The sequence below is a fragment of the Nerophis ophidion genome, linkage group LG14 (genome assembly GCF_033978795.1).
Source record: "Nerophis ophidion isolate RoL-2023_Sa linkage group LG14, RoL_Noph_v1.0, whole genome shotgun sequence".
Lineage (NCBI taxonomy): Eukaryota > Metazoa > Chordata > Actinopteri > Syngnathiformes > Syngnathidae > Nerophis > Nerophis ophidion.
In genome coordinates, this window is record NC_084624.1 from 39,051,067 (window position 1) to 39,078,006 (window position 26,940).

General features: G+C 42.9%; 1 protein-coding gene across 2 annotated transcripts in view; it reads left to right on the top strand.

The window, feature by feature from the left end:
* Positions 1-26,940, top strand: part of myo10 (myosin X) — a 165,075-nt gene that overhangs the window by 131,425 nt on the left and 6,710 nt on the right. The window contains exons 22-35 of one of the 2 annotated variants that reach the window (XM_061920715.1): positions 2,756-2,862; positions 2,931-3,152; positions 9,430-9,502; positions 9,634-10,497; positions 10,561-10,681; positions 10,748-10,991; positions 11,071-11,166; positions 13,918-14,011; positions 14,089-14,144; positions 14,220-14,362; positions 15,583-15,774; positions 15,861-16,018; positions 24,435-24,558; positions 26,392-26,689. In XM_061920715.1, the coding sequence (XP_061776699.1) occupies positions 2,756-2,862; positions 2,931-3,152; positions 9,430-9,502; positions 9,634-10,497; positions 10,561-10,681; positions 10,748-10,991; positions 11,071-11,166; positions 13,918-14,011; positions 14,089-14,144; positions 14,220-14,362; positions 15,583-15,774; positions 15,861-16,018; positions 24,435-24,558; positions 26,392-26,689 (2,792 nt within the window). The remainder of the gene's footprint in view (positions 1-2,755; positions 2,863-2,930; positions 3,153-9,429; positions 9,503-9,633; positions 10,498-10,560; positions 10,682-10,747; positions 10,992-11,070; positions 11,167-13,917; positions 14,012-14,088; positions 14,145-14,219; positions 14,363-15,582; positions 15,775-15,860; positions 16,019-24,434; positions 24,559-26,391; positions 26,690-26,940) is intronic. The other variant, XM_061920716.1, reaches the window with a different exon arrangement.

Below are 26,940 nucleotides of genomic sequence, written 5' to 3' on the forward strand. Positions count from 1 at the left end.
TTTTTTTAACTGTAAATCTGATAATTCACTTATTGAACCACTATAAATGAATTATTGGTCTATCTCATGCGACTGAGCTTTTGTCAAAGGTTCAGCATATATATACATATACACACATATGTACATACCAGTGCCTCACCTGCCACCAGGTGGCTTAACCATGAGTTGTTCCAAAACAAAGTAATAAAATAAAATAAGTTTTAATATTTCTCTTTTGGTTTATGCTTTCTATGTGATTTTGGTGTGGTTCCTGTATATTTTGATAATTTTCATGGGCAAAATTGCGGAAATTCCATGTTTCCTGTAAAAAAACAACGCAGCATACGAGAAGTGAGGCAGACACAGGCGGTGCCTCCACGGCTACACACAGTGTGTATTGGGCGTGTGCGTGCCAGGGGGGCGCATGCTTGTTGCCACGGGAAAAAGGCAGGCCATGAGGCAGCATGTACCTATGCCTCAAGGTAGGGGGCGATATATTATCAACTTGCAGTACTCTGACTCGCCACACTTGGAGAAGTGGGGGCCCTCAAGCAAGCAGACACAGGTCTCTCCAGCAGAAGCCAGCCTTTTATCTTTTCTTTTTTTTTTTTAACTGTATTCATAACAAACATGGCATTTTTAGATTAGATTAGATTAGATAGTACTTTATTTATTCCGTCAAGAGAGTTCCTTCAGGAAAATTAAAATTTTCAGCACAATCCCATTCAAGTTTAGACAAACATTACAGGGAGACAGAACAGGATCGCTGACGGGTCTGCCGGCTTCCAGCGCCCCTTACAAAAAAGATGAGATACAGGTAAACAAGGAGGGGGAATAGAAGATTAAAACAAAATAAAAAAAATCGGTCTTAGCCTGGGCCCTGGAGAGGAGGTGCAGACTGAGGCCAAGGGAAAAAACAACAACTCATAGCCATGGTACACATCCCTCTTCCATGTGTGTAAGAGGGAAACATCAAAGAACACAGAGGACATTAAAGCAGCAGATACAACCAGACACTTCTACATACTAGCTATGAATAAAAAGTAAAAGAAACATATCCACTGTGGTGGCCTCTGGGGTGTTCCACGCCATCGTCCGCTGGGGTGGAGGGAGCATGGCCAGAGACAGGAGCAGACCCAACAAAGCAACCAAGACACCCGACTCCACTTTATTTATTAGAGTAAGCCAGCGTTTGTGGGTGTTTTTTGTCAGATGCAAAAATAGTGTTTAATTTTTTGGAATGACATTAAATTAAATGAATGTTTCTGCCAATATGGAGGATTATATACTGTATCCAAGATAAAATACTTCTCTAAAATGGACTTTAAGACAAAATGAATGCGATCATACAAAGTATGTTTTTATGGAGGATAACTATTGCTGCTTCAGATACAAATACAGAAAGGTAAGGTACACTCACAATACTTGATATTTTTTTAAAAGCAAATGGGACCAAAAAGTATTTAATTACGACTTTATTAAATAATTTTTGGAACTGTCTATCATATCATAATATCATTATGATCATTTTTTTTATGAAAGCGAATAACTCTCTTTTTTTCCTGTTTCTCTAATGTGCAACCTAAATTAACAATGAATAGAGCTGCACATATGAATTTAAGAAAAAAAAAAGTATGCATCCCTCACCTGGTGTTTATTTAGTTCACCGCACGTACAGCATGTATATATACTGTACATATACATACATACACAAAATGCAGGACAGTTTGAGTAATAAAATATTTTACAGGTAATTTGATCCTGCATTAAGACATTTTATTTGCTGGGAATGCAAATGGCACTGATTTGCTAGCAGATGCAAACTTGTCTTCTAAAATCAGCTTTAACTCGTCTGGTTTTCATGCTAACTGTTTCATAACAACCTCATGATCCATAAAAAGTTGAAAATTCAAATACTTTTATATTTAAACTTAGCAGTTTTTTTTACAAACTAGTGTGACAGACATTAATGTAGTACATTTACTTGTTGTAGTGCTTTTACTAGTTGTAGAGGACACATTTGTGGACTGCGAGGTTATTAAATCAGTTCTATGTCTCTCAGAGGGGATGGTCCCCTTTGCAGAGAGACATTAAGATTTAAGTCCACTGGGCCGCGCCTTTTGTTCTTCACGCTCAGTTTTTTTGCTACAAACGTGCAGTTTGGCTGTGAGGCTTTTTATTGCTGCAACTAACAAAGTAATGAATGCATCGTGTTAGCGTGTGCTGGACAGACTATGTTTTTTTTCTTGATTAACATGCTGGTCAGGTTGACGAGTTTCTTTAGTAAACCATCGGCCAGGCAGTGACACCCGTGCAGTGTGCACACATCTGACAGAAGGAAGACAATGTTTCTCACGTGTCTCTTCTGAGAATACTTCCTATATCTTCCAAGAGGATTATACCCCCCTGTTGCTCCCTGTGGGCCTTCAATGGATGAATGGAGCACTGAACAGAACCGTGTCGACCAATCATTGTTTGGGCCGTGTGTGGCCTGGACAAAAGGACTTAATGTGGACCACTTTATTTGCTTCACTTGTCTTTTCTGCTGAATGTCTCGAAAAAAAATTTTAATTCATGGTTTACTTAATACCTTTTGTTTTCCCCCTCTTTTTGTGCCCTTGTGTACACGATCCTTCCCGTCCTTACCCTTTCCATCTTTTGTAACCGAGCTACTACTGTGTGTAACAATTTCCCTTGTGGATCATTAAAGTTTGTCTAAGTGTAAGTTTACAAAGACAGTAATGTTCACTGACTGTAAGAACATTATTGTGCTTAGGTGTTTCTCAGAGAGTCTTTGGAGCATCATCTGGAGAAGCAGCGTGAGATGGAGGTGCTGAGGGCCGCTATGGTCATCCAGGCTCACGTTTTGGGCTACAGGGCCAGGTAGGAGTCCACCTCCATCTTTGGGCACGACGAATAAACGTGTTTTTTAAACGCTGTGCCGTCCACAGGAAACAATACAGAAGGCTGCTTCTGTGTATTCTGGTCATCCAGAAAAACTATCGCGCTTTTTACTGGAGGAGGAAATTCCTGCTGCTCCGCCGGGCGGCTCTCACCATCCAGAAGGTTCTACGTGGACAGCTGGCCCGCCGCGCCTTTAGCCAGTTGCTGGCTGAGAGGAAGAGGAGGGAAGAGGAGGAGCGATGCAGGAGGCTGGCCGAGGAAATGGACAGGTGGGGTTTACTGTTTTTGTTCTTAGTTTATGGCGGTTAATTTGGACTGGACATGATCACGACAAACAGACTTCCACGAAGTAGGATTATTGTTCATAAATCAAATATTTTCATTGTTATAGCGAAAGATGTAATGATATGAACATTTCAAATTACAGTTATCATGACCAAAAGTATCATTATTACACATACTTAAATATTTTAAACAAGTTTTTTTTGTTTTATAATTGAAATAAATAGAGACACACTTAGAATACTCACTATTTTGCATGTTTTATGTTTGTTTTACTAACTGTTTTAGTTGGAGGTATTTTATTTGTTTTAATGGGTAATTGTTTGTTGTTTTAAATATTGGTCTGTAGAACTTTAATTCAATGAAAAGTATTTAACGAATACAATCTACTATTCGATCATTCTGTCAGGCGTTGTGGATTCTTATTCTGTTCAGCGATTCTTGAACGCACCGTAAAAATACCTCCATAGTATAGCACAGCTTGTAGGTTCAATGTGCACGGTTGAATAGTTGAATAGTGTTGTGCTCGTAGCGTGAAAGCAAGACAACTTCGTGTATCGTTGACACACAAAAACGTGTGCGTCCTTTATTCTTTTAGAACAACAATCGACTGCCTTAAAACACTCAAAAATGGCGGGAACAACAAACCCCCCACCTTTGGGAGAATCTACTGACGGCCACTTAAAGGGGCCGCGCCGAATTACCTGCAACGGAACAACCTTGTCATGTGCCTAATTGAACAACAGTACAGTGAAACAGAACAACATTGTCATGTGCACACTCGAACAGTACAGTGAATAATAACAATAAGGTCAAGCACTACGTGTGGCGAATTATGTCCGTAAATCAACCGCTACAATAGTTACATTTAGATTGGGGTATTTCGTTTCTTCATGGGGAAAAGAAGTTGATATATTGTGTTTCCATGTTAGTAGGGGTGTAACGGTACGCGTATTTTTATTGAACCGTTTCGGTACGGGGGTTTCGGTTCAGTTCGGAGGTGTACCGAACGACACGGACATATAAGTAGCTCACCGCACGTCGTGTAAACAATGCACACCGAGGCACCATGAATTGATTTACGTGGACCCCGACTTAAACAAGTTGAAAAACGTATTCGGGTGTTACCATTTAGTGGTAAATTGTACGGAATATGTACTGTACTGTGCAATCTACTAATAAAAGTTTCAATCAATCCAAAAAACAACAACACACGGCATGCTAGCAACGACTGGGCTATGATAGGCTGACCATAACTCCTCTTTTCACGGGATATGTCCTCTTTGCAGAGCTGTACAGGTGGAGTTTCTTAAATGCCTCAAATGTCCGGTTTATTTCGCCTTGTCATGTACTTTTTTATGCCGAAAAAGGCGATTTCAGCCACTTGAATGACGGCGAAATCATTAAAGGCTCACAATTTTTAATCCATCCACAAGTAAGGAAAACTTGGATTATTTCACTTTATGTACTTTTTTATGCCGAAAGAGGCGATTTATGAGCCCAGTTTAGATACTTTTCGAGGCGAGTGACGCAAGCGAGTGACGTAAGCGCGCTCCCGCCAGGGGGTGCATTCTACACATTTTAAGTTAGGGTTGCGTGTATTTTAAATGTATGTTAAAGGTTAAGAAGGTGTTTAAAACAAAAAAATACAAAAAGTGGTGCGCGCAGCAACATTCGTGAGGGCGGGGCAGAGAGAGCGAGAGAGTTATGATAAACGCGCATGCGTCGCCAGGCTCTGCTTTTTACCCATAGATTGATCAGATTTAATGTTTTAATTATCTATAGCAGGGGTGTCAAAAGTGTGCCCTGGAGGCCATTTGCGGCCCACAGCTAATGTTTTAAAGGTCCATGGCACATTCTAAAAATACTATTAAAATAAACAAAAACATAAACAAAAGTGAAATAAAAAGCCTAAAGGCTAAATGTAATTTTGAAAGAGTTGCAACGTTTACTAATAAAACAAAGTAGTTTTTTTTCTCTTTTAAACTGCCATTGCTCAAAACATAATATTGAATCAAAATCAATGTTATTAGGAATTATTGATCTATCCAAGTTTCCGATTACGTCACATAAATATTCCATTAAGAAAAATGTTGTTTTCTTGCTGGGGCTTCACGGTGGCAGAGGGGTTAGTACGTCTGCCTCACAATACGAAGTTCCTGCAGTCCTGGGTTCAAATCCAGGCTCGGGATCTTTCTGTTGCATCTTTTCTGTTGCATGTTCTCCCCGTGAATGCGTGGGTTCCCTCCGGGTACTCCGGCTTCCTCCCACTTCCAAAGACATGCACCTGGGGATAGGTTGATTGGCAACACTAAATTGGCCCTTGTGTGTGTGAATGTTGTCTGTCTATCTGTGTTGGCCCTGCGATGAGGTGGAGACTTTACCAGGGTGTACCCTGCCTTCCGCCCGAATTTAGCTGAGATAGGCGCCAGCGCCCCCCACGACCCCGAAAGGGAATAAGCGGTAGAAAATGGATGGATGGATGGATGTTTTCTTGCTGTACCGAAAATGAACCGAACCGTGACCTCTGAACCGAGGTACGTACCGAACCGAAATTTTTGTGTACCGTTACACCCCTACATGTTAGCATTAAAACTAGCAAGCTGGGACCAGTCAGTCCGTGAGTTAATCAAAGTGCTGTTATCAGTCATACTTTTATGATCATTTTAATTTGAAATGGTAATACTAACCGCCACAGTTATCATTATTACTATTTATGGTTACATCCTTAGTTAGAGCATAAAAAAAACATTTAAAACCTTCTAAATAAATTTTCAACATAACTAGAACCCTCTAAAAATGAATTAACAACCATATAATCACCTTTACACCTTTAGTGTGTTCGACTGTAAATCAGATCTGTTGTTTCCGGGCCACTAAAACATAACCACTATGTGGAAATACTTTGTCACATCCTGGGTCATTCCTCCACGTTGGATAGAACTGGAGCTTCCATGTGCTGAAACCACAGGTGTGTGTTGTTCTGCAAAAAACCTCAACAGTCACAGCTATGACCTTTAACTCTGTTTTTACTTGTTGGCAATGCGTGTCCTGCGTTGTCATTCGACATCGATCACGTCAAAACTGTGTAACTGATGTCGAAGATGAGGTGGGGCAAAATCGTTAATGTCAACTTTGGCCAGATAGTTGTTGATAGTTTATAGAAGTCTTGTTAGCCTAAATTTTTGCGCAGACTACTGTGCTACTTCCTGTTGTTGTCTCGCCAGTGTGGAGATGTGTTATTGACGAGGCAGGGCTGAAGTGTTCTGCCAAACGTTTGTCAATTTGAGATTGTCGCTGTGAAGATTAGCCACCTGTGCTTAGTAAAATTCACCCTTAACCTGGAAACGGAGAAAGGCTTAGGGCCCTATTCTCCCTTGCCTTTAAACCAAAAAAGGTGCGCAACTGTGCGGATTCTGCTTACGTGGCATTGTCCCTCTAGACCAGGGGTAGAGAACCTATGGCTCCAGAGCCAGATGTGGCCCTTTTGATGACTGCACCTGGTTGTCAAATAAATCTTAACTTACATTGCTTAACACTATAAGTACCGTATTTTTCGGATTATAAATCACTCCGGAGTATATGTTGCACCGGCCGAAAATGCATAATAAAGAAGGAAAAAAACATATATAAGTCGCATTTTTGGGGGAAATTTATTTGATAAAATCCAACACCAAGAATAGACATTTGAAAGGCAATTTAAAATAAATAAAGAATAGTGAACAACAGGCTGAATAAGTGTACGTTATATGACGCATAAATAACCAACTGAGAACATGCCTGGTATGTTAAGGTAACATATTATGGTAAGAGTCATTGAAATAACTATAACATATAGAACATGCTATACGTTTACCAAACAATCTGTCACTCCTAATCGATAAATCCCGTGAAATCTTCTCCCTCGATGTCGCTTCTAAACAACTCTGCCAACTCCAAAGGTATGCGCCGCTTCCTGTTGTCGTTTTCTGCTGCATGTTTCACTACGTCCAGCTTGTAATCTGCAGTACATGATTTCCTTTTATGTGCCATTTTTGTTCAGACCTTCTCAGTTTTTATAAGTTAATGCCAACGATGAAATGATTTAATTTAATAGCTACGGCAGTAGCATATAGCAGTTAGCATTCCATGACTCACAATGCACTTCTGCCATGACCCCCTTCCCCTGCCGAATTCTTATTGGTTGACATGTATGTGACGATTGCTGACGTGTGTGTGTGACGATTGCTGACATTTTCTTCGTCTCTTCCGCGAATTAGATAAATAATATTATTTGATATTTTACGGTAATGTGTTAATAATTTCACACATAAGTCGCCCCGGAGTATAAGTCGTACCCACCAAACTATAAAAAAAACTGCGACTTGTAGTGTGAAAAATACGGTAATGAATAAGTCCCTTGGTAATCACAGTGTATTAAAATAATCAATTTATCTGATCGCCTAAATTGAAACGCCATTGACATCCTTTGAGATGAGGATAAAAGAATAACAATGCTGCTCGGAATTAACAACTAAAAACCAAAATGGACATAATTTTCCTGCAGTGTCTCTGCATGTGCAAGTGGAACAGCTGAAGAAGGGTGCAACCATATATGTGTGTTGCGTCTATCATTTGATTCAAGGCTCCCCCTTGCTAACACACACAAAAAATACATACACACATACAGCTGTCACGGCTTCACAAACATTTGTATGAATCTGAACAGTTAACATCAGAAATACCATCAAGGTGGTTTTAATAATAATTGAAACAAATTTAAAGACAGGCTCCAGCGGCCCCCGTGACCCAGAAGGGAATAAGCGGTAGGAAATAGATGGATGGATGGATTATTATTTAGATTCAGCTCGGAAGAAGCTGTTGCGCGTACATTAACACATTACATCACCATGGCGACACACGTTCACGTGACAAGCGGTGCCTGATTTGATATGGCATCTTCTTATTTAAAGTAGCAGTAGAATGGAAAAACATGTTGCCTCAATATTGAAGCTATTATATCATATATCTGATTTATGACACCAAAAGTTTTACAAAGTTTGCGAATGAATTATTATATCTAATCTCACAGAGATTCTCGACCCATTTTGAGGGTTAAGGAGCAAGCAAACATGATTGCTGACCTCGCGTTAGAAACCACGCACCCCTTCCCCATCAACAACAACACTAATTAAGCAGACGTTGTGGGGGCCAACAACAATTACTTTTGGAAAAAGGATCATCCATAGCCTTATATTTTTTAGCCTGGAGGATGAGCAATAAGTTTTAGAAGCCGCGTGATAAGCGGATGTAGCTTTAGTGTAACACTATAGCTTCAGCAGCATTGCTAGCTGCTAAACATACAAACTTTGAAGTAAAGTAAATTATATTTATATAGCGCTTTTTCTCTAGTGACTCAAAGCACTTTACATAGTGAAACCCAATATCTAAGTTACATTAAAACCAGTGTGGGTGGCACTGGAAGCAGGTGGGTAAAGTGTCTTGCCCAAGGACACAACAGCAGTGACAAGGATGGCGGAAGCGGGGATCGAACCTGGAACCCTCAAGTTGCTGGCACGGCCACTTTCCCAACCGAGCTATACTACTAAACTAACCAAAACAAAAAAAACACTGTCTTTTTTTTTTTCACTCTCACTGCGATGCGGACCCACGGGAGGCTCACGTAATCCCGTTTAGATGAAGACTCAATCACAATCCTCACAAAGGGTTAAAAAAAGTTGTCGCATCTAGCATCTTTTTTGCCGTCTCATGGATGTCAAAGTTGACTAACCTCTCGGTCCATGGCCATCTGTCTACTACTTGAAGAAACTCTCCAGAGTTTAAGAAGTACAAGGAAGAAGAATCCTGATAATCTTCTTGAACCTTATTAAAAACAAAGACTATCTTATTCATCTCTTAAGGATAAATAAAGACATCAATGACTTTTCTGCTTTGTTTGATCAGCCGTTTTACTGCCTTGTTACACACTGTTTGGAAACAATTAAGGTATGTTGATAAAAACATTCACAAAATCTTTGTATGTGAATGTCTCATTTCACAATATACTTGTATGCGGCTTATAAACCGGTGCGGTTTATAGTCCGGAAAATACGGTAATTTAATAATTAATTTAGGAGAAAACATTTTTACCGGAAAGAAAACTTACATCGGGAATAAAAATTTGTTGTATGATTACGAGAGGAATCTTGGTTTGAAAAGAAGTAAGATGAAGAAGAAGATGTGGCAACATTCTGTAAGCTGATATTTTGTTTTTTTCCCTGACAGGGAGAGGCGGAGGCAGGAGGAGGAGCAAATGGCTGAGGAGGTACAAAAGACAACCACCTTAACAGCTAACATAGTGAGGAACACCTGAACACTTTAAAACAATGTCAACCATAAACCAAACAAATAAATATATTTACTAATGTGAAGCTTTAGAAATATTGTCAGTTATTTAGGTTTGTGTTTACATCTTCTTGTCTCCTTCAGGCGTCCAGGAGCTGTGAAGAGCAGCAGCAGGATGAGGAGCTGACATCCTCCTCACCGGACTCCTTGGAGGAGGGGACGGCAAACTCCTTGAAGGAACAAGAGGAGACATTGGAGGAGGAAGAGGCGAAGCGTCCTCAAGAGGCGTCTCAGGTGGAGGAGATCCTTCGCCTGGAGCGTGAGATCCAGTCCCTGCAGATGCAGAAGGAGCGCCAGGAGCTCTCCTTGACGGAGGCGTCCTTGCAGCGCCTCCAGCACCTGCGCGACCAGGAGCTTCAGCGTCTGGAGGAGGAGGCGTGCAAGGCGGCGCAGCATTTCTTGCAGTCGCTCAACTTCGACGAGATCGACGAGTGCGTGAGGAACATCGAGAGCTCGCTGGCCGTGGAAGGGCGAGTGAAGGAGGAAGAGGAGGTGGACGAAGGCTTTGGCGCCGACGAGGAGGCCTTCAAGGACTCTCCCAACCCAAGCGAGCACGGCCACTCTGACGGCCAGCGCACCAGCGGCATCCGCACCAGCGACGACTCCTCCGAAGAAGACCCGTACGCCAACGACGGCGTGATCCCGCCTCTGCCGCCGACCACAGTGCTCCTCCAGTCTCCGCCTCTACTGCCGCCGCCCGCCACCTGCCTCCGCATCTCCTCCGTCAAAGAGGAGCCTCTTTCCGACCGCCCTGTTGAGCTCATCCCTCCTGACGAGGACTCCGACTACGACCAGGACGACTACGACGAGGGCGCCATCGTGTCCAGCGGGAGCGTGGCGTTCTCCAACCCCCGCAGCGAGCAATGGTCTCCCGACTACCGCGGCTCCTTGGGGACGTACAGCAGCTCGGGCGTGTACCGCTTCGGATCCGAAGGGGCGCAGTCTTCGGTGCGTTGATCATCACGCGTTCGCCTGAGAATGTTTCTAATGGTCTTCTTGTGTTCTCGTCAGTTTGAGGACAGCGAGGAAGACTTTGACCGCTTTGACACGGATGACGAGCTGTCCTACCGCAGAGATTCCGTCTACAGCTGCGTCACACTTCCATACTTCCACAGCTTCCTGCACGTCAAAGGTGGGTCCGCCATTAGCGCCACGCCAGTCAGACCACCCACACCTCCACTCTCTTCTGCCCCCGCAGGCAGCCTGATGAACACTTGGAAGCGGCGTTGGTGCGTGCTGAAGGACGAGACCTTCCTCTGGTTCCGCGCCAAACAAGAAGCGCTGAAGCAAGGCTGGCTGCACAAGAAAGGAGGCGGGTCGTCCACGCTGTCACGGCGCAACTGGAAGCGCCGCTGGTTCGTTCTGCGCCAGAGCAAGTTCATGTACTTTGAGAACGACGGCGAGGACAAACTGAAAGGAGTGCTGGACATGCACGCCGCCACGTGAGCGAGCGCCGGGCAGCGTGCGAGGGCTTTGTCGTCAGCGCATGTTGTTGACGTGTTTTGTCGATGTCGCCCGCAGGGAAGTCATCGATAACACGCACAAGGAGAATGGGATCAACATCGTGATGCCTGAGAGGACGTACCACCTGGTGGCAGAGTCTGCTGAGGACGCCAGGTGAGCGTTTGTGTCATGTGACCATGTTTCCTCTCACGCTGCAAAAAAGACCTGTCAAAGTATAAGATCAATACCGTATTTTTCAGAGTATAAGCCGCTCCGGAGTATAAGTTGCACCTGCCGAAAATGCATAATAAAGAATGAAAAAAACTCGTATATAAGTCGCACTGGAGTATAAGTCGCATTTTTGGGGGAAATTTATTTGATAAAACCCAACACCAAGAATAGACATTTGAAAGGCAATTTAAAATAAATAAAGAATAGTGAACAACAGGCTGAATAAGTGTACGTTATATGACGCATAAATAACCAACTGAGAAGGTGCCTGGTACATATTATGGTAAGACTCATTCAAATAACTATAATATATAGAACATGCTATACGTTTACCAAACAATCTGTCACTCCTAATCGATAAATCCGATGAAATATTATGCGTCTAGTCTCTTACATGAATGAGCTAAATAATATTACTTGATATTTTACGGTAATGTGTTAATAACTAGATTTTATTATTTACTAATTTTTGTTACTTTTTAGGGGGAAAAACAGCATTTGATGTATTTTTGACTATCCCTGTCACTTGTTTGTGTCGAAAAACCCAATAAATAAATTTTTATTTTAAATAATATATATTAGATTTTAGGAAAAAGTACTAAAAACAAGAGATGTCCAATAATATCGGACTGCCGATATTATCGGCCGATAAATGCTTTAAAATGTAATATCGTAAATTATCAGTATCGGTTTCAAAATTATCGGTATCAGTTTCAGAAATAAAAAAGGAATTACTTTTTAAAACGGCGTTGTACACGGACGTAGAAATACAGAGCGCCAATTAACCTTAGAGGCACTGCCTTTGCGTCCCGGCCCAATCACATAATATCTACAGCTTTTCACACACACAAGTGAATGCAAGTCATACTTGGTCAACAGCCATACAGGTCACACTTAGGGTGGTCATCTTAACAACTTTAACACTGTTACAAATATGCGCCACACTGTGAACCCACTCCAAACAAGAATGACAAATACATTTCGGGAGAACATCCGCACAGTAACACAACATAAGCACAACAGAACAAATACCCAGAACCCGTTGCAGCACTAACTCTTCCGGGAGCTACAATATACACCCCCACTTCAACCCCGCCCACCTCAACCTTCTCATGTCTCAAATTCCAAGCTGCTGTTTTGAGGCATGTTAAAAAAAATGCACTTTGAGATTTCAATGATAAAGATTTTTTTCCATAAAGTTGATTGATTTTGGAAAACCCTGATACATTGTTTAATGCATCCAGCGGGGCATCACAAGAAAATTAGGCATAATAATGTGTCAATTCCACGACTGAATATATCTGTTTCGGTTGATATCGGAATCGGTAATTAAGAGTTGGACAATATTGGAATATCGGATATCGGCAAAAAAGCCATTATCGGACATCTCTACTAAAAACTAGTGAAAAAATAACTAGCTGCATTGACAGATAATTCTACTTGATAAAACATACCAATCAAGATTTGCATGCGTAGAAATTAGCGAGACCTTTAAGTTAGAAAAAAGTATTTTATTCTGAAAACAAGCATAAACTTGCAATAAACAATAAACATTTATTTTAAATAATAATATATACTAGAGTTTAGGAAAAAATACTAAAAACTAGTGAAAAAATAACGAGCTGCATTGGCAGATAATTTTACATGTTAAAACATCCTAATAAAGATTTGTGTATCCACAAATTAGTGAGACCCTTAAGCTGGAAAAAAATATTTTATTCTAAAACAAGCATAAACTTGCAATACACAATAAACAAATATTTATTTTAAATAATAATAATTACTAGAGTTTAGGAAAAAATACTAAAAACTAGTGAAAAAATAACGAGCTGCATTGGCAGACAATTGTACATGTTAAAACATCCTAATTAAGATTTTTGTATATCTAGAAATTAGCGAAACCTTTAAGCTACAAAACAGTATTTGATTCTGAAAACAAGCATAAACTTGCAACTCTTAAAACTAGGCATCTTTGAGATGGTGCAAAATATTTAAACGCAATTTTCTACGTGGGGGGAAGATCCAAAATCTTATTTGAATAATTATGTTTTCAATTTAACTTTTTAAAACTAGAATCCATCCATCCATCCATCCATTTTCTACCGCTTATTCCCTTTCGGGGTCACGGGGGGCGCTGGCGCCTATCTCAGCTACAATCGGGCGGAAGGCGGGGTACACCCTGGACAAGTCGCCACCTCATCACAGGGCCAACACAGATAGACAGACAACATTCACACACTAGAATAGAAAACATAATTAGTCATGCTAAAATTAACATTAGTCAAAGACTAAAAATAATAAGTCAAGAATTATAGGATATTGAGACTGATTTGGTGGATTTAAAGATTCCTTTTTTAATTATAAATGAAATTGTAAATGGGTATTTGGTGGGTAGATTTTGAAATGTATTGTATTGTGTATATTTTATGATGTTGTATATTTTAACTGTGGGTCCCTGTCCATAAGCTGTGTGCTTCTAGGAATGACCTTTTTGCAGAACGAACTCTGATATTAACAAAAGAAACAATAACTAAATAAAAAACTATGTCCGCAAATAAAAAATGATACTAAATAGCTCTTAAAACGAGGGACATTTCTAGAAATCAAATCTTAAACCTTGGCAAGTGGCAAATAATTTGCAGTGTGCACCTTCACAACTTGCTGATGATGACCATGCTGTCTCCACGGTAACAGCCAGTGGTTCAGCGTGCTGAGTCAGGTCCACAGCTCCACAGAGCAGGAGATCGGAGAGATGCACGACGAGCAGGCCAACCCCCAAAATGCCGTGGTAAGTGCGGAGCGGCCGTTGAGCATGATGAGAAGTCAGCGTGACCGTGACCGAAAATGCATCTTTCCCTCTCCCAGGGTACACTGGACGTGGGCATGATCGATTCCGTGTGCGCGTCGGACAGTCCGGAGAGGTGAGGACACGCCTTCCAGCACCTTTGCCCGTCCTTTCTGTATTGGTGTCATGTGACCGTGAACCTTGTCGTTAGGCCCAACTCCTTCGTCATCATCACTGCTAATCGGGTGTTGCACTGCAACGCCGACACGCCCGAGGAGATGCACCACTGGATCACGCTGCTGCAGCGCTCCAAGGGGGACGCCCGGGTGGACGGGCAGGAGTTCATCATACGAGGTGAGGACATGACACATCGTTAGTGGGAAAACTGTTTAAAACACATGTTTCGTTGTCCTTTCATTTATTGGTGCAGCAGGAAGATAGAAATGACGTAGAAAGTGATTTAAAAGACAATTTAAAGGCCCACTGAAACCCACTACTACCGACCACGCAGTCTGATAGTTTATATATCAATGATGAAATATTAACATTGCAACACATGCCAATACGGCCTTTTTAGTTTACTAAATTGCAGTTTTACATTTTCCGCCAAGTGTCGTGTTGATGACGCGTGCGTTTGACGTCACCGGTTGTAGCGGACATTATTTTCCAGCCCGATCCAAGCTATAAGTAGTCTGTTCTAATCGCATAATTACACAGTATTCTGGACATCTGTGTTGCTGAATCTTTTGCAATTTGTTCAATTAATAATGGAGAAGTCAAAGTAGAAAGATGGTGGTGGGAAGCTTTTAGCCTTTGGCCACAAAAGCACAGCCGGTGTTTCCTTGTTTAAAATTCCCGAAGATGAAGCTTTACTATGGATCAGAGCGGTCAAGCGAACATGGATCCCGACCACATGTCAACCGGCAGTTTTTGGTGAGAAGATTGTGGTAATAAGTCTCCTCTTACCGGAGACATCAGCAGAGCTTCCGTCCTGCTGCAGCTGCCGTGACTTCCCTCAGAGACTCTGGCGTCAACACACACCCCTCCGACTTTCAAGTCCTATTAAATCTCACTAAAACACTAGCAACACAATAGCAGATAGGGATTTTCCAGAATTATCCTAGTAAATGTGTCTAAAACATCTGAATTGCTCCCACTGCAGTCTCCTTTTTATTTTTTTTTACTTTTTTTCTAGTCCTTCACTCTAAATTTCCTCACCTACGAATCTTTAATCCTCGCTCAAATTAAATGGGGAAATCTCAGCTTTCTGAGTCCGAATCGCTCTTGCTGCTGCTGGCTATGATTGTAAACAATGTGAGGATGTGAGGAGCTCCACAACCCGTGACGTCACGCGCACATCGTCTGCTACTTCCGGTACAGGCAAGGCTTTTTTATTAGCAACCAAAAGTTGCGAACTTTATCGTAGATGTTCTCTACTAAATCCTTTCAGCAAAAATATGGCAATATAACCAAATGATCAAGTATGACACATAGAATGGACCTGCTATCCCCATTTGAATAAGAACATCTCATTTCAGTAGGCCTTTAATGTGTTTTCATGATGCTTTGCTCAGGTTGGCTCCACAAGGAGATGAAAAACAGCACCAAGTCGTCTCTGAAGCTGAAGAAGCGTTGGTTCCTCCTTACCCACAATTCCCTGGACTACTACAAAAGCTCAGAGCGCAACGCTCTGAAGCTGGGAACTCTGGTGCTCAACAGCTTGTGCTCGGTTGTACTGCCCGATGAAACTGTCTTCAAAGAGAGCGGTCAGAAAGGAATATTTTTTTACAAGTTGTGTGTGCGCACAAGTGTGTGTGTGTGCTTCCACTGCCAACACGTCTACTCTTCACAGGATACTGGAACGTTATCGTCTACGGCCGCAAGCACTCGTACCGCCTCTATTGTAAGCTCCTGAACGAGGCCACGCGGTGGGCCAGCGCCATCCAGAACGTTATTGACGCCAAAGCTCCCATCGACACACCGACACAGCAGCTCATCCAGGACATCAAGGTAGGGGCTCGCCAAGTGTTTCTTTCATGACTCCGCATTATCATCTTTAAAGGCATGTTTAACTAAACTACCGTATTTTTCGGAGTATAAGTCGCACCTGCCGAAAATGCATAATAAAGAAGGGAAAAAAAACCAACATCTATAAGTCGCACTGGAGTATAAGTCGCATTTTTGGGGGAAATTTATTTGATAAAACCCAACAGCAAGAATAGACATTTGAAAGGCAATGATGGATGGAACAACAGGCTGAATAAGTGTATGTTATATGACGCATAAATAACCAACTGAGAAGGTGCCTGGTATGTTAAGGTAACATATTATGGTAAGAGTCATTCAAATAACTATAACTTATAGAACATGCTATACGTTCACCAAACAATCTGTCACTCCTAATTGCTAAATCCCATGAAATCTTACAGTCTAGTCTATTACACGAATGAGTTAAATAATATTATTTGATATTTTACGGTAATGTGTTAATCATTTCACACATTAGTTGCTCCTGAGTTTAAGTCGCACCCCCGGCCAAACTATGAAAAAAACTGCGACTTATAGTCCGAAAAATACGGTAAGCTTCAACTTAGACAAACCTCATTGATCCACAAGGGAAATTGTTCCCCAAAGTAGCTCAGTTACAAAGGATGGAAAGGATAATGCAGTTGTAAAGTAGACAAAAAATTAACCATACTAGCCATGTATGTAATATTTACATATTATATATACACTATATACCTGCGATGAGGTGGGGACTTGTCCAGGGTGTACCCTGCCTCCCGCCCGATTGTAGCTGAGATAGGCACCAGCGACCCCCGTAACCCCAAAGGGAATAAGCAGTAGAAAAACAGAAGGATGGATGGATGGATATGCACTATATAATATGTACTAATAATAATACTAACTAATAGTAGGGCTGTGAATCGTTGGGCACTACACCATTCGATTCTTGGGAGTAGCGATTTGATTCAAAAGCATTCTCGATTCAAAATCAATACTTTTTAATAACATTAAGTGCCAGTTCTATAATTCACTACATTCCCCCATAAAATAAAATACAATTCTACCCAAACATTTAATAAAGTCAAATACAAATAAGTCAACAAGAGAATTATCCAACACTTTTCTAAATGATAAACGGGCTGTATTTGAATAGCGCTTTGACACTATTTCCACATTCACCCATCCACACACACATTCACACACTGATGGCATGCAAGTCCCTAACCAGGACCCATCAGGAGCAAGGGTGAAGTGTCTTGCTCAAGGACACAACGGACGTGACTATGATGGTAGAAGGTGGGGATTGAACCAGAAACCCTCAGATTGCTGGCATGGGCACTCTCCCAACTTCGCCACGCTGTCCCGTCTAAAGTAAATCTGTACTGCAGCAGAGTTTCCCCCTCATGTAAACGTTTGTGGCGCAATTCCACAGCGACATTAATGCAGCCGCACCTTCAAAATAGGTTTTTCATTTTTATTTTTACATGACAACACTTTTTTTTTTTTTAACATGAAAACAAATTTAAGTGATATATAATGATAAATAAATGATAAATGGGTTGTACTTGTATAGCACTTTTCTACCTTCAAGGTACTCAAAGCGCTTTGACACTACTTCCACATTTACCCATTCACACACACATTCACACACTGATGGAGGGAGCTGCCATGCAAGGCGCTAACCAGCACCCATCAGGAGCAAGGGTGAAGTGTCTTGCTAAGGACAAAACGGATGTGACGAGGTTGGTACTAGGTGGAGATTGAACCAGGGACCCTCGGGTTGCGCACGGCCACTCTTCCACTGTGCCACGCCGTCATAATGGACATACCGTATATCACAGGTGTCAAACTCAAGGCCTGGGGGCCAAATCTGGCCCGCCACATTATTTATTGTTGCCCGCGAAAGCCTGGAAATAATATGCATTAATAAAATGCTTAATCTTTTCTTACTAAATATATTTGTCCTTTCCATTTTGACATTAAAAATCATATACTGCATGCAATTGTATATCTTTTCAAATTCAACATTATCAAAATATCTTTTATATGTATATATATATATATATATATATATATGTATATATATATATATGTATATATATATATATATATATATATACGTATATATGTATGTGTGTCTATATATGTATCTATATATATATATATATTTAAAATGTTTGTATAAATGATCATGTATTCCAAAAATATTTGTTGTTAAAATAAAGATAAATACTGTACTTGAATATCTGCTTGACTTATGATTTCATAACAAATTACAAACTGTAGACCGTAAAATTGACAATAGATTTTACAGTTAAATTCCGCCGACTGAGTTTTTTACCGTAAAATCACCTTTGGTACTGTTTTTTCCCATATACAATGAGACACTAAAACATTAAAAAACAAACAAAAAAACATTAAAACAACACAGTTTAAGGTAAAAAACAAAACAAAAAAACTGTCAGCTCTGTTACAATATAACTAAACTGTGGTATTCTTTTTCCATACCATTCCATTTATTTAAATTTTTTTGTATGCTGTAAAAAAAACAACACTGTTTTTATTGTCAATTCTGGTGACTGAGCTGCCAGTTTTTAAATTACAATTTTAATATTTTTTATACTTTTAATGTATTGAATAAAATCCTGTGAAACAGGCTTGTAGGGATGATGTAGCCCCTGCATTTTTTCCTGACGTAACGTATACTGTTAATTTATTATATAATCGCATGTGCATTCATATATTACTCATTATTAAAGGCGGCCCTCTGAGGGCAACCATTATTGCGATGTGGCCCTCAATGAAAACTGGTTTGACACCCCTGCCTGAAAAACCGCTCAAATATCGTAAAAGCAGTGCTCCCCTCACCTCCCAGGGGGTGATCAAGGGTGATGGGTCAAATGCAGAAAATAGTTTCCCACAGGTCAGGCATCTATTTGTGGTGCTGTGGTCGGGGGGTGGGGGGCGGAGGTATGGCAGCGGCGATGACCAAGAAGAACGCGGAGTTGGAATATAATTACAACACTTTATGTACATATTTATATAATATTTACATATTTATATAATATGTAACTACAAGCTCCATTCACAGACAGAGTCCCATTGCTTTTATGAGCGGTCGAGCGAGTCAAAAGCCGAAAAAAAAAAAAAAAAAAAAAAATGTATTTATATTTTGATTTGTGGCGGCCGTAATTCTTTCGTGGCGGGCCGCTACAAATAAATGAACGTGTGGGAAACCCTGCCTAGTGTGTGTGTGACAATCATTTGTACTTTTAACTTTAACTTAATTATTTTATTTTTAAAAAAAAAAAACAATACATCTTAATCCGACCTGGGCAAATTAAACTTTTCAATCTGGCCCGCCGAACATTCCCAAATATTTTTTTAGATCTTTATGATCGAAACTGTTGCTGCCATTATGATGTGCAGTGATGTTTTCTAATGATCTGAAGTCTTCAACTATACTAAGTCTTTCAATGTTTGGAATCTGCATGATATACTAGTTACTATGGTCAACTAATTAGTTACTATGGTCATCTAATTAGTTACTATGGTCATCTAATTAGTTACTATGGTCAACTAATTAGTTACTATGGTCATCTAATTAGTTACTATGGTCATCTAATTAGTTACTATGGTCATCTAATTAGTTACTATGGTCAACTAATTAGTTACTATGGTCATCTAATTAGTTACTATGGTCATCTAATTAGTTACTATGGTCAACTAATTAGTTACTATGGTCATCTAATTAGTTACTATGGTCATCTAATTAGTTACTATGGTCATCTAATTAGTTACTATGGTCAACTAATTAGTTACTATGGTCATCTAATTCGTTACTATGGTCAACTAATTAGTTACTATGGTCATCTAATTAGTTACTATGGTCAACTAATTAGTTACTATGGTCATCTAATTAGTTACTATGGTCATCTAATTAGTTACTATGGTCAACTAATTAGTTACTATGGTCAACTAATTAGTTACTATGGTCAACTAATTAGTTACTATGGTCAACTAATTAGTTACTATGGTCATCTAATTAGTTACTATGGTCATCTAATTAGTTACTATGGTCAACTAATTAGTTACTATGGTAATGTAAGTCACAGCAGCTCGGATGAGGCACCAAGAGTGTTTCCAGAGCCTGAAATGCGGGTGTCAGGGACAGACGCAGAAGGAGATTTTTACAACGAAATTGTAAAGCTTAGTGATAAATCAGATTGTAGGTGGGTTTTTTTTTTTACCCTTCGTGTTCATATTTCACTGTGTTTGTTGCGTTTCGATTGCTTGTAAAATATGTGGATGGAGAGGGGGTGTGACGTTCATATGTTGTCAATATTTAGTGTTTTATCCTTCATAGTTCCATCCATCCATCCATCATCTTCCGCTTATCCGAGGTCGGGTCGCGGGGGCAACAGCCTAAGCAGGGAAACCCAGACTTCCCTCTCCCCAGCCACTTCGTCTAGCTCTTCCCGGGGGATCCCGAGGCGTTCCCAGGCCAGCCGGGAGACATAGTCTTCCCAACGTGTCCTGGGTCTTCCCCGTGGCCTCCTACCGTTTGGACGTGCCCTAAACACCTCCCTAGGGAGGCGTTCGGGTGGCATCCTGACCAGATGCCCGAACCACCTCATCTGGCTCCTCTCGATGTGAAGGAGCAGCGGCTTTACTTTGAGTTCCTCCCGGATGGCAGAGCTTCTCACCCTATCTCTAAGGGAGAGCCCCGCCACACGGCGGAGGAAACTCATTTTGGCCGCTTGTACCCGTGATCTTATCCTTTCGGTCATGACCCAAAGCTCATGACCATAGGTGAGGATGGGAACGTAGATCGACCGGTAAATTGAGAGCTTTGCCTTCCGGCTCAGCTCCTTCTTCACCACAACGGATCGGTACAACGTCCGCATTACTGAAGACGCCGCACCGATCCGCCTGTCGATCTCACGATCCACTCTTCCCTCACTCGTGAACAAGACTCCTAGGTACTTGAACTCCTCCACTTGGGGCAGGGTCTCCTCCCCAACCCGGAGATGGCACTCCACCCTTTTCCGGGCGAGAACCATGGACTCGGACTTGGAGGTGCTGATTCTCATTCCGGTCGCTTCACACTCGGCTGCGAACCGATCCAGCGACAGCTGAAGATCCCGGTCAGATGAAGCCATCAGGACCACATCATCTGCAAAAAGCAGAGACCTAATCCTGCGGTTACCAAACCGGAACCCCTCAACGCCTTGACTGCGCCTAGAAATTCTGTCCATAAAAGTTATGAACAGAATGGGTGACAAAGGACAGCCTTGGCGGAGTCCAACCCTCACTGGAAATGTGTTCGACTTACTGCCGGCAATGCGGACCAAGCTCTGGCACTGATCATACAGGGAGCGGACCGCCACAATAAGACAGTCCGATACCCCATACTCTCTGAGCACTCCCCACAGGACTTCCCGAGGGACACGGTCGAATGCCTTCTCCAAGTCCACAAAGCACATGTAGACTGGTTGGGCAAACTCCCATGCACCCTCAAGAACCCTGCCGAGAGTATAGAGCTGGTCCACAGTTCCACGACCAGGACGAAAACCACACTGTTCCTCCTGAATCCGAGGTTCGACTATCCGACATAGCCTCCTCTCCAGTACACCTGAATAAACCTTACCGGGAAGGCTGAGGAGTGTGATCCCACGATAGTTGGAACACACCCTCCGGTCCCCCTTCTTAAAGAGAGGAACCACCACCCCGGTCTGCCAATCCAGAGGTACCGCCCCCGATGTCCACGCGATGCTGCAAAGTCTTGTCAACCAAGACAGCCCCACAGCATCCAGAGCCTTAAGGAACTCCGGGCGGATCTCATCCACCCCCGGGGCCTTGCCACCGAGGAGCTTTTTAACTACCTCAGCGACCTCAGCCCCAGAAATAGGAGAGTCCACCACAGATTCCCCAGGCACTGCTTCCTCATAGGAAGACGTGTTGGTGGGATTGAGGAGGTCTTCGAAGTATTCCTTCCACCTATCCACAACATCCGCAGTCGAGGTCAGCAGAACACCATCCGCACCATACACGGTGTTGATAGTGCACTGCTTCCCCTTCCTGAGGCGGCGGACGGTGGTCCAGAATCGCTTCGAAGCCGTCCGGAAGTCGTTTTCCATGGCTTCCCCGAACTCTTCCCATGTCCGAGTTTTTGCCTCCGCGACCGCTGAAGCTGCACACCGCTTGGCCTGTCGGTACCTGTCCACTGCCTCCGGAGTCCTATGAGCCAAAAGGACCCGATAGGACTCCTTCTTCAGCTTGACGGCATCCCTCACCGCTGGTGTCCACCAAGGGGTTTTAGGATTGCCGCCCCGACAGGCACCAACTACCTTGCGGCCACAGCTCTGATCTGCCGCCTCGACAATAGAGGTGCGGAACATGGTCCACTCGGACTCAATGTCCAGCACCTCCCTCGTGACATGTTCAAAGTTCTTCCGGAGGTGGGAATTGAAACTTTTTCTGACAGGAGACTCTGCCAGACGTTCCCAGCAGACCCTCACAATGCGTTTGGGCCTCCCAGGTCTGTCCGGCATCCTCCCCCACCATCGCAGCCAACTCACCACCAGGTGGTGATCGGTGGAAAGCTCCGCCCCTCTCTTCACCCGAGTGTCCATAACATGAGGCCGCAAATCCGATGACACAACTACAAAGTCGATCATGGAACTGCGGCCTAGGGTGTCCTGGTGCCAAGTGCACATATGGACACCCTTATGTTTGAACATAGTGTTTGTTATGGACAAACTGTGACGAGCACAAAAGTCCAATAACAAAACACCACTCGGGTTCAGATCCGGGCGGCCATTCTTCCCAATCACGCCTCTCCAGGTTTCACTGTCGTTGCCAACGTGAGCATTGAAGTCCCCCAGTAGGACAAGGGAATCACCCGGGGGAGCATTTTCCAGTACTCCCTCGAGCGTTCCCAAAAAGGGTGGGTACTCTGAACTGCTGTTTGGTGCATAAGCACAAACAACAGTCAGGACCCGTCCCCCCACCCGAAGGCGGAGGGAGGCTACCCTTTCGTCCACCGGGTTAAACTCCAACGTACAGGCTTTGAGCCGGGGGGAAACAAGAATTGCCACCCCAGCCCGTCGCCTCTCACTGCCGGCAACGCCAGAGTGGAAGAGGGTCCAATCCCTCTCGAGAGAAGTGGTTCCAGAGCCCTTGCTGTGCGTCGAAGTGAGTCCGACTATATCCAGCCGGAATTTCTCGACTTCGCGCACTAGCTCAGGCTCTTTCCCCCCCAGTGACGTGACGTTCCACGTCCAAAGAGCTAGCTTCTGTAGCCGAGGATCGGACCGCCAAGTGCCCTGCCTTCGGCTGTCGACCAGCTCACAATGCACCCGACCTCTATGGCCCCTGCTATGGGTGGTGAGCCCATTGGAGGGGTGACCCACGTTGCCTCTTCGGGCTGTGCCCGGCCGGGCCCCATGGGAACAGGCCCGGCCACCAGGCGCTCGCCATCGTGCCCCACCTCCAGGCCTGGCTCCAGAGGGGGGCCCCGGTGACCCGCGTCCGGGCGAGGGAAATCTGGGTCCATGATGTTTCTTCTTCATAAAGGTCTTCGAGCTGCTCTTTGTCTGATCCCTCACCTAGAACCTGTTTGCCTTGGGAGACCCTACCAGGGGGCTTTATGCCCCCGGACAACATAGCTCCTAGGATCATTGGGACACGCAAACTCCTCTACCACGATAAGGTTGCAGCTCAGAGAGGAGCCTTCATAGTTAATATCCTAAATCCCACATTATTGTCATGTACTTTCTGGGTGTTTCATTCAGTAGAACATTTTAAGTTCAATTCCGTTTTTTAAAGCGGTCTGTTTTTAGCATCCAATCAGACATTATTGTGAGGTTTTGTATTAGTGTTCCTAAAAATAGATATACCGGCCCCCAGACACATTTGTTTCTCTAAATTTGGCCCTCAAGTCAAAATAAATGCCCAGGCCTGATGTTAAATCCTCTGTCAAGAGCGAGTTAGCTGGTCGCGCACCTGAGTGGAGAAAGTTAAAGAGAATGGTATTTTAAGCGAATTATTGCATTTTTTGCCAGTGGTAACTCTCCTAGTTCTTTTGACATTTCTACCGACAATAACGTTCAACTTTACGCCGGGTCTGTATTGGAACCTTGGTTTGGACGTCGGTGTGGAAAGTGCATTTGTGCCCGTGCGTGTGTGGCTTTTCTCCGGGTACTCCAGTTTCCTCCCACATTCCAAAAATATGTCGCCTGTCAAGCGGTGTCCTTCAGTGTACGGCTGAGGTTCTGCAGAGGCCGGTGCATGGTGTTCCTGCACGGAACACAGCTTGCTCCTTGATCAGCTCAGCGTGGACCTGCAGCGCCATTGGACCGCAAGCAAATATTAACGATGTCCGTAACCAAAGGAGGTGTTCCTGTGTTGTGTGCAGGAGAACTGTCTGAACAGTGAAGTGGTGGAGCAGATCTACAAGAGGAACCCCATCCTTCGCTACAGCCACCACACTTTGCACTCCCCCCTGCTGCCCCTCCCCTACGGAGACATCCACCCCACAGGTGAGTCACATGACCATGTCTGAGGTGGCACTGACCAGCGGTTTCATCATCATCATTTCTTTTCATTCCTTTCATGAAAATGCATATATACAAGCCACGTACAATAGACACTTGCATTGTTTTTTTGTTTCTTATACATTTGCATGATCAGAAAGGAGCAGATGGAAGAATACTATTCTTATATACATCTGCCCACTTTTTAACACAAATTATTTTCGATGACTTTATAACTGTTCCCTCCACCAACATCCGAACTCCAACATAATTTTTAAATTTCCTTTAAACATTTTCACAATGACAGGTCCAATCGAAATCAAAATTCAGTTTGATATAATTCCAGTTTTCCCTTTTTGTAACTATTTTTAACTTCAAAGATTCTTACAGCTTATTAAAGGCCTACTGAAAGCCACTACTACACAGTCTGATAGTTTATATATCAATGATGAAATATTAACATTGCAACACATGCCAATACGGCCTTTTTAGTTTACTAAATTGCAATTTTAAATTTCCCGGGAGTTTTTTCTTGAAAACGTCGCGTAATGACGACGTGTACGCGTGACGTCACGGACTGTTAGGAAATATGAGCGCTGCACACACACACAGCTAAAAGTCGTCTGCTTTAACCGCATAATTACACAGTATTTTGGAGATCTGTGTTGCTGACTCTTTTGCAATTTGTTCAATTAATAATGGAGAAGTCAAAGTAGAAAGATGGAGTTGGGAAGCTTTAGCCTTTAGCCACACAAACACACGGTGATTCGTTGTTTAAAATTCACGGAGGTGAAACTTTACTATGGATCAGAGCGGACATGGATCCCAACCGAATGTCAACCAGCAGGTTTTGGTGAGAAAATTGTGGTAAAACGTTGCTTCTTACCGGAGATCAGCTGAGCTTGCGCCGTCCATAAAGCTGCCGTCGACACCCCTGAGACACTGGCGTCAAGACACCCGTGGACACACACCTGTACTGTTAGACTCACTAAAACACTAGCAACACAATAGAAAGATAAGGGATTTCCCAGAATGATCCTAGTAAATGTGTCTAAAAACATCTGAATCTGTCTCAATGCAATCGCGTTGTTGTTTTTTAACTTGTTTTTGTTTTTGGGAGGGGGGGGGTTTTCCTAGTGCGTCGCTATCAATATCCTCAAACACAAATCTTTCATTTTCGCTCAAATTAATGGGGATATTGTCGTTTTCTCGGTCCGAATAGCTCTTTTTGTTGGAGGCTCCCATTAAAATCAATGTGAATATGTGAGGAGCCATCAACATGTGACGTCATCGTCTGCGACTTCCGGTAGAAGCAGGGCTTTTCTCTTAGCACCGAAAGTTGCAAACTTTATCTTGGATGTTCTCTACTAAATCCTTTCAGCAAAAATATGGCAATTTCGCGAAATGATCAAGTATGACACATAGAATGGACCTGCTATCCCCGTTTAAATAAGAAAATCTCATTTCGGTAGGCCTTTAAGTCTTTGTTTAGAGAATTCCATGCTTTCACACCAACAACAGACAAGCACATTTGTTTCAAATTTGTTCGCACTCTTGCATTGTTAAAGTCATACGGCCTTCTGTGGTTCTCATCTACAGATGTGAACACAAATAACTTTTGTATGTCCTTCGGAAGGACTTTATTTCTCGCTTTGAACATCATTAATAGAGTATTTAATTCTACAATGTCTTTTAGTTTTAGTAATCCTGACCGAATGAAGAGTGGATTTGTGTGGTCTCTATATACTACTTTAAAAATGACTCAAATTGCTTTTTTCTGTGAAAGAAATAAAGGCATTATGTAAAGGTTTCACGTCCTCTTTTCCCGGTTCTGTTCAGCCCAGAGGAGCAGGACCTACAGCACGCTGCAAGAAGAAGCCCTCAAGGTGTTTGGCTCTCTGCAGCACCTGGAGGGCGTGGCTGACCCCGTGCCCATCATCCAGGGGGTCCTGCAGGCGGGCCAGGAGCTTCGACCTCTGAGGGACGAGCTGTACTGTCAGCTGATCAAGCAGACCACGCTGCCACCTCATCCTGCCGGTCCTGGTAACCTCAGCCGCTGGAAGATCTTGGCCTGCATGTCCTGCACCTTCATCCCCACCAGGAGCATCCTCAGATACCTCAAGTTCCACCTCAAGAGGTCAGCGTCCTGACGGACATCTCGTTAGATCAGGGGTCGACAACCTTTACCACTCAAAGAGCCATTTTGACCCGTTTCACAAAGTAAAGAAGACAATGGGAGCCGCAACTGTTCTCGCGAATAAATGCTGGTGGTCATCCAGACAAATATAATAAGAGCGTGCTGTGAAGCCATTGTCTTAGACGCCTTCTACAACATGTACAGACTTCTTGGCAGTCCAGGGACACGTTGTATGTGGCTTCCGCAGATAC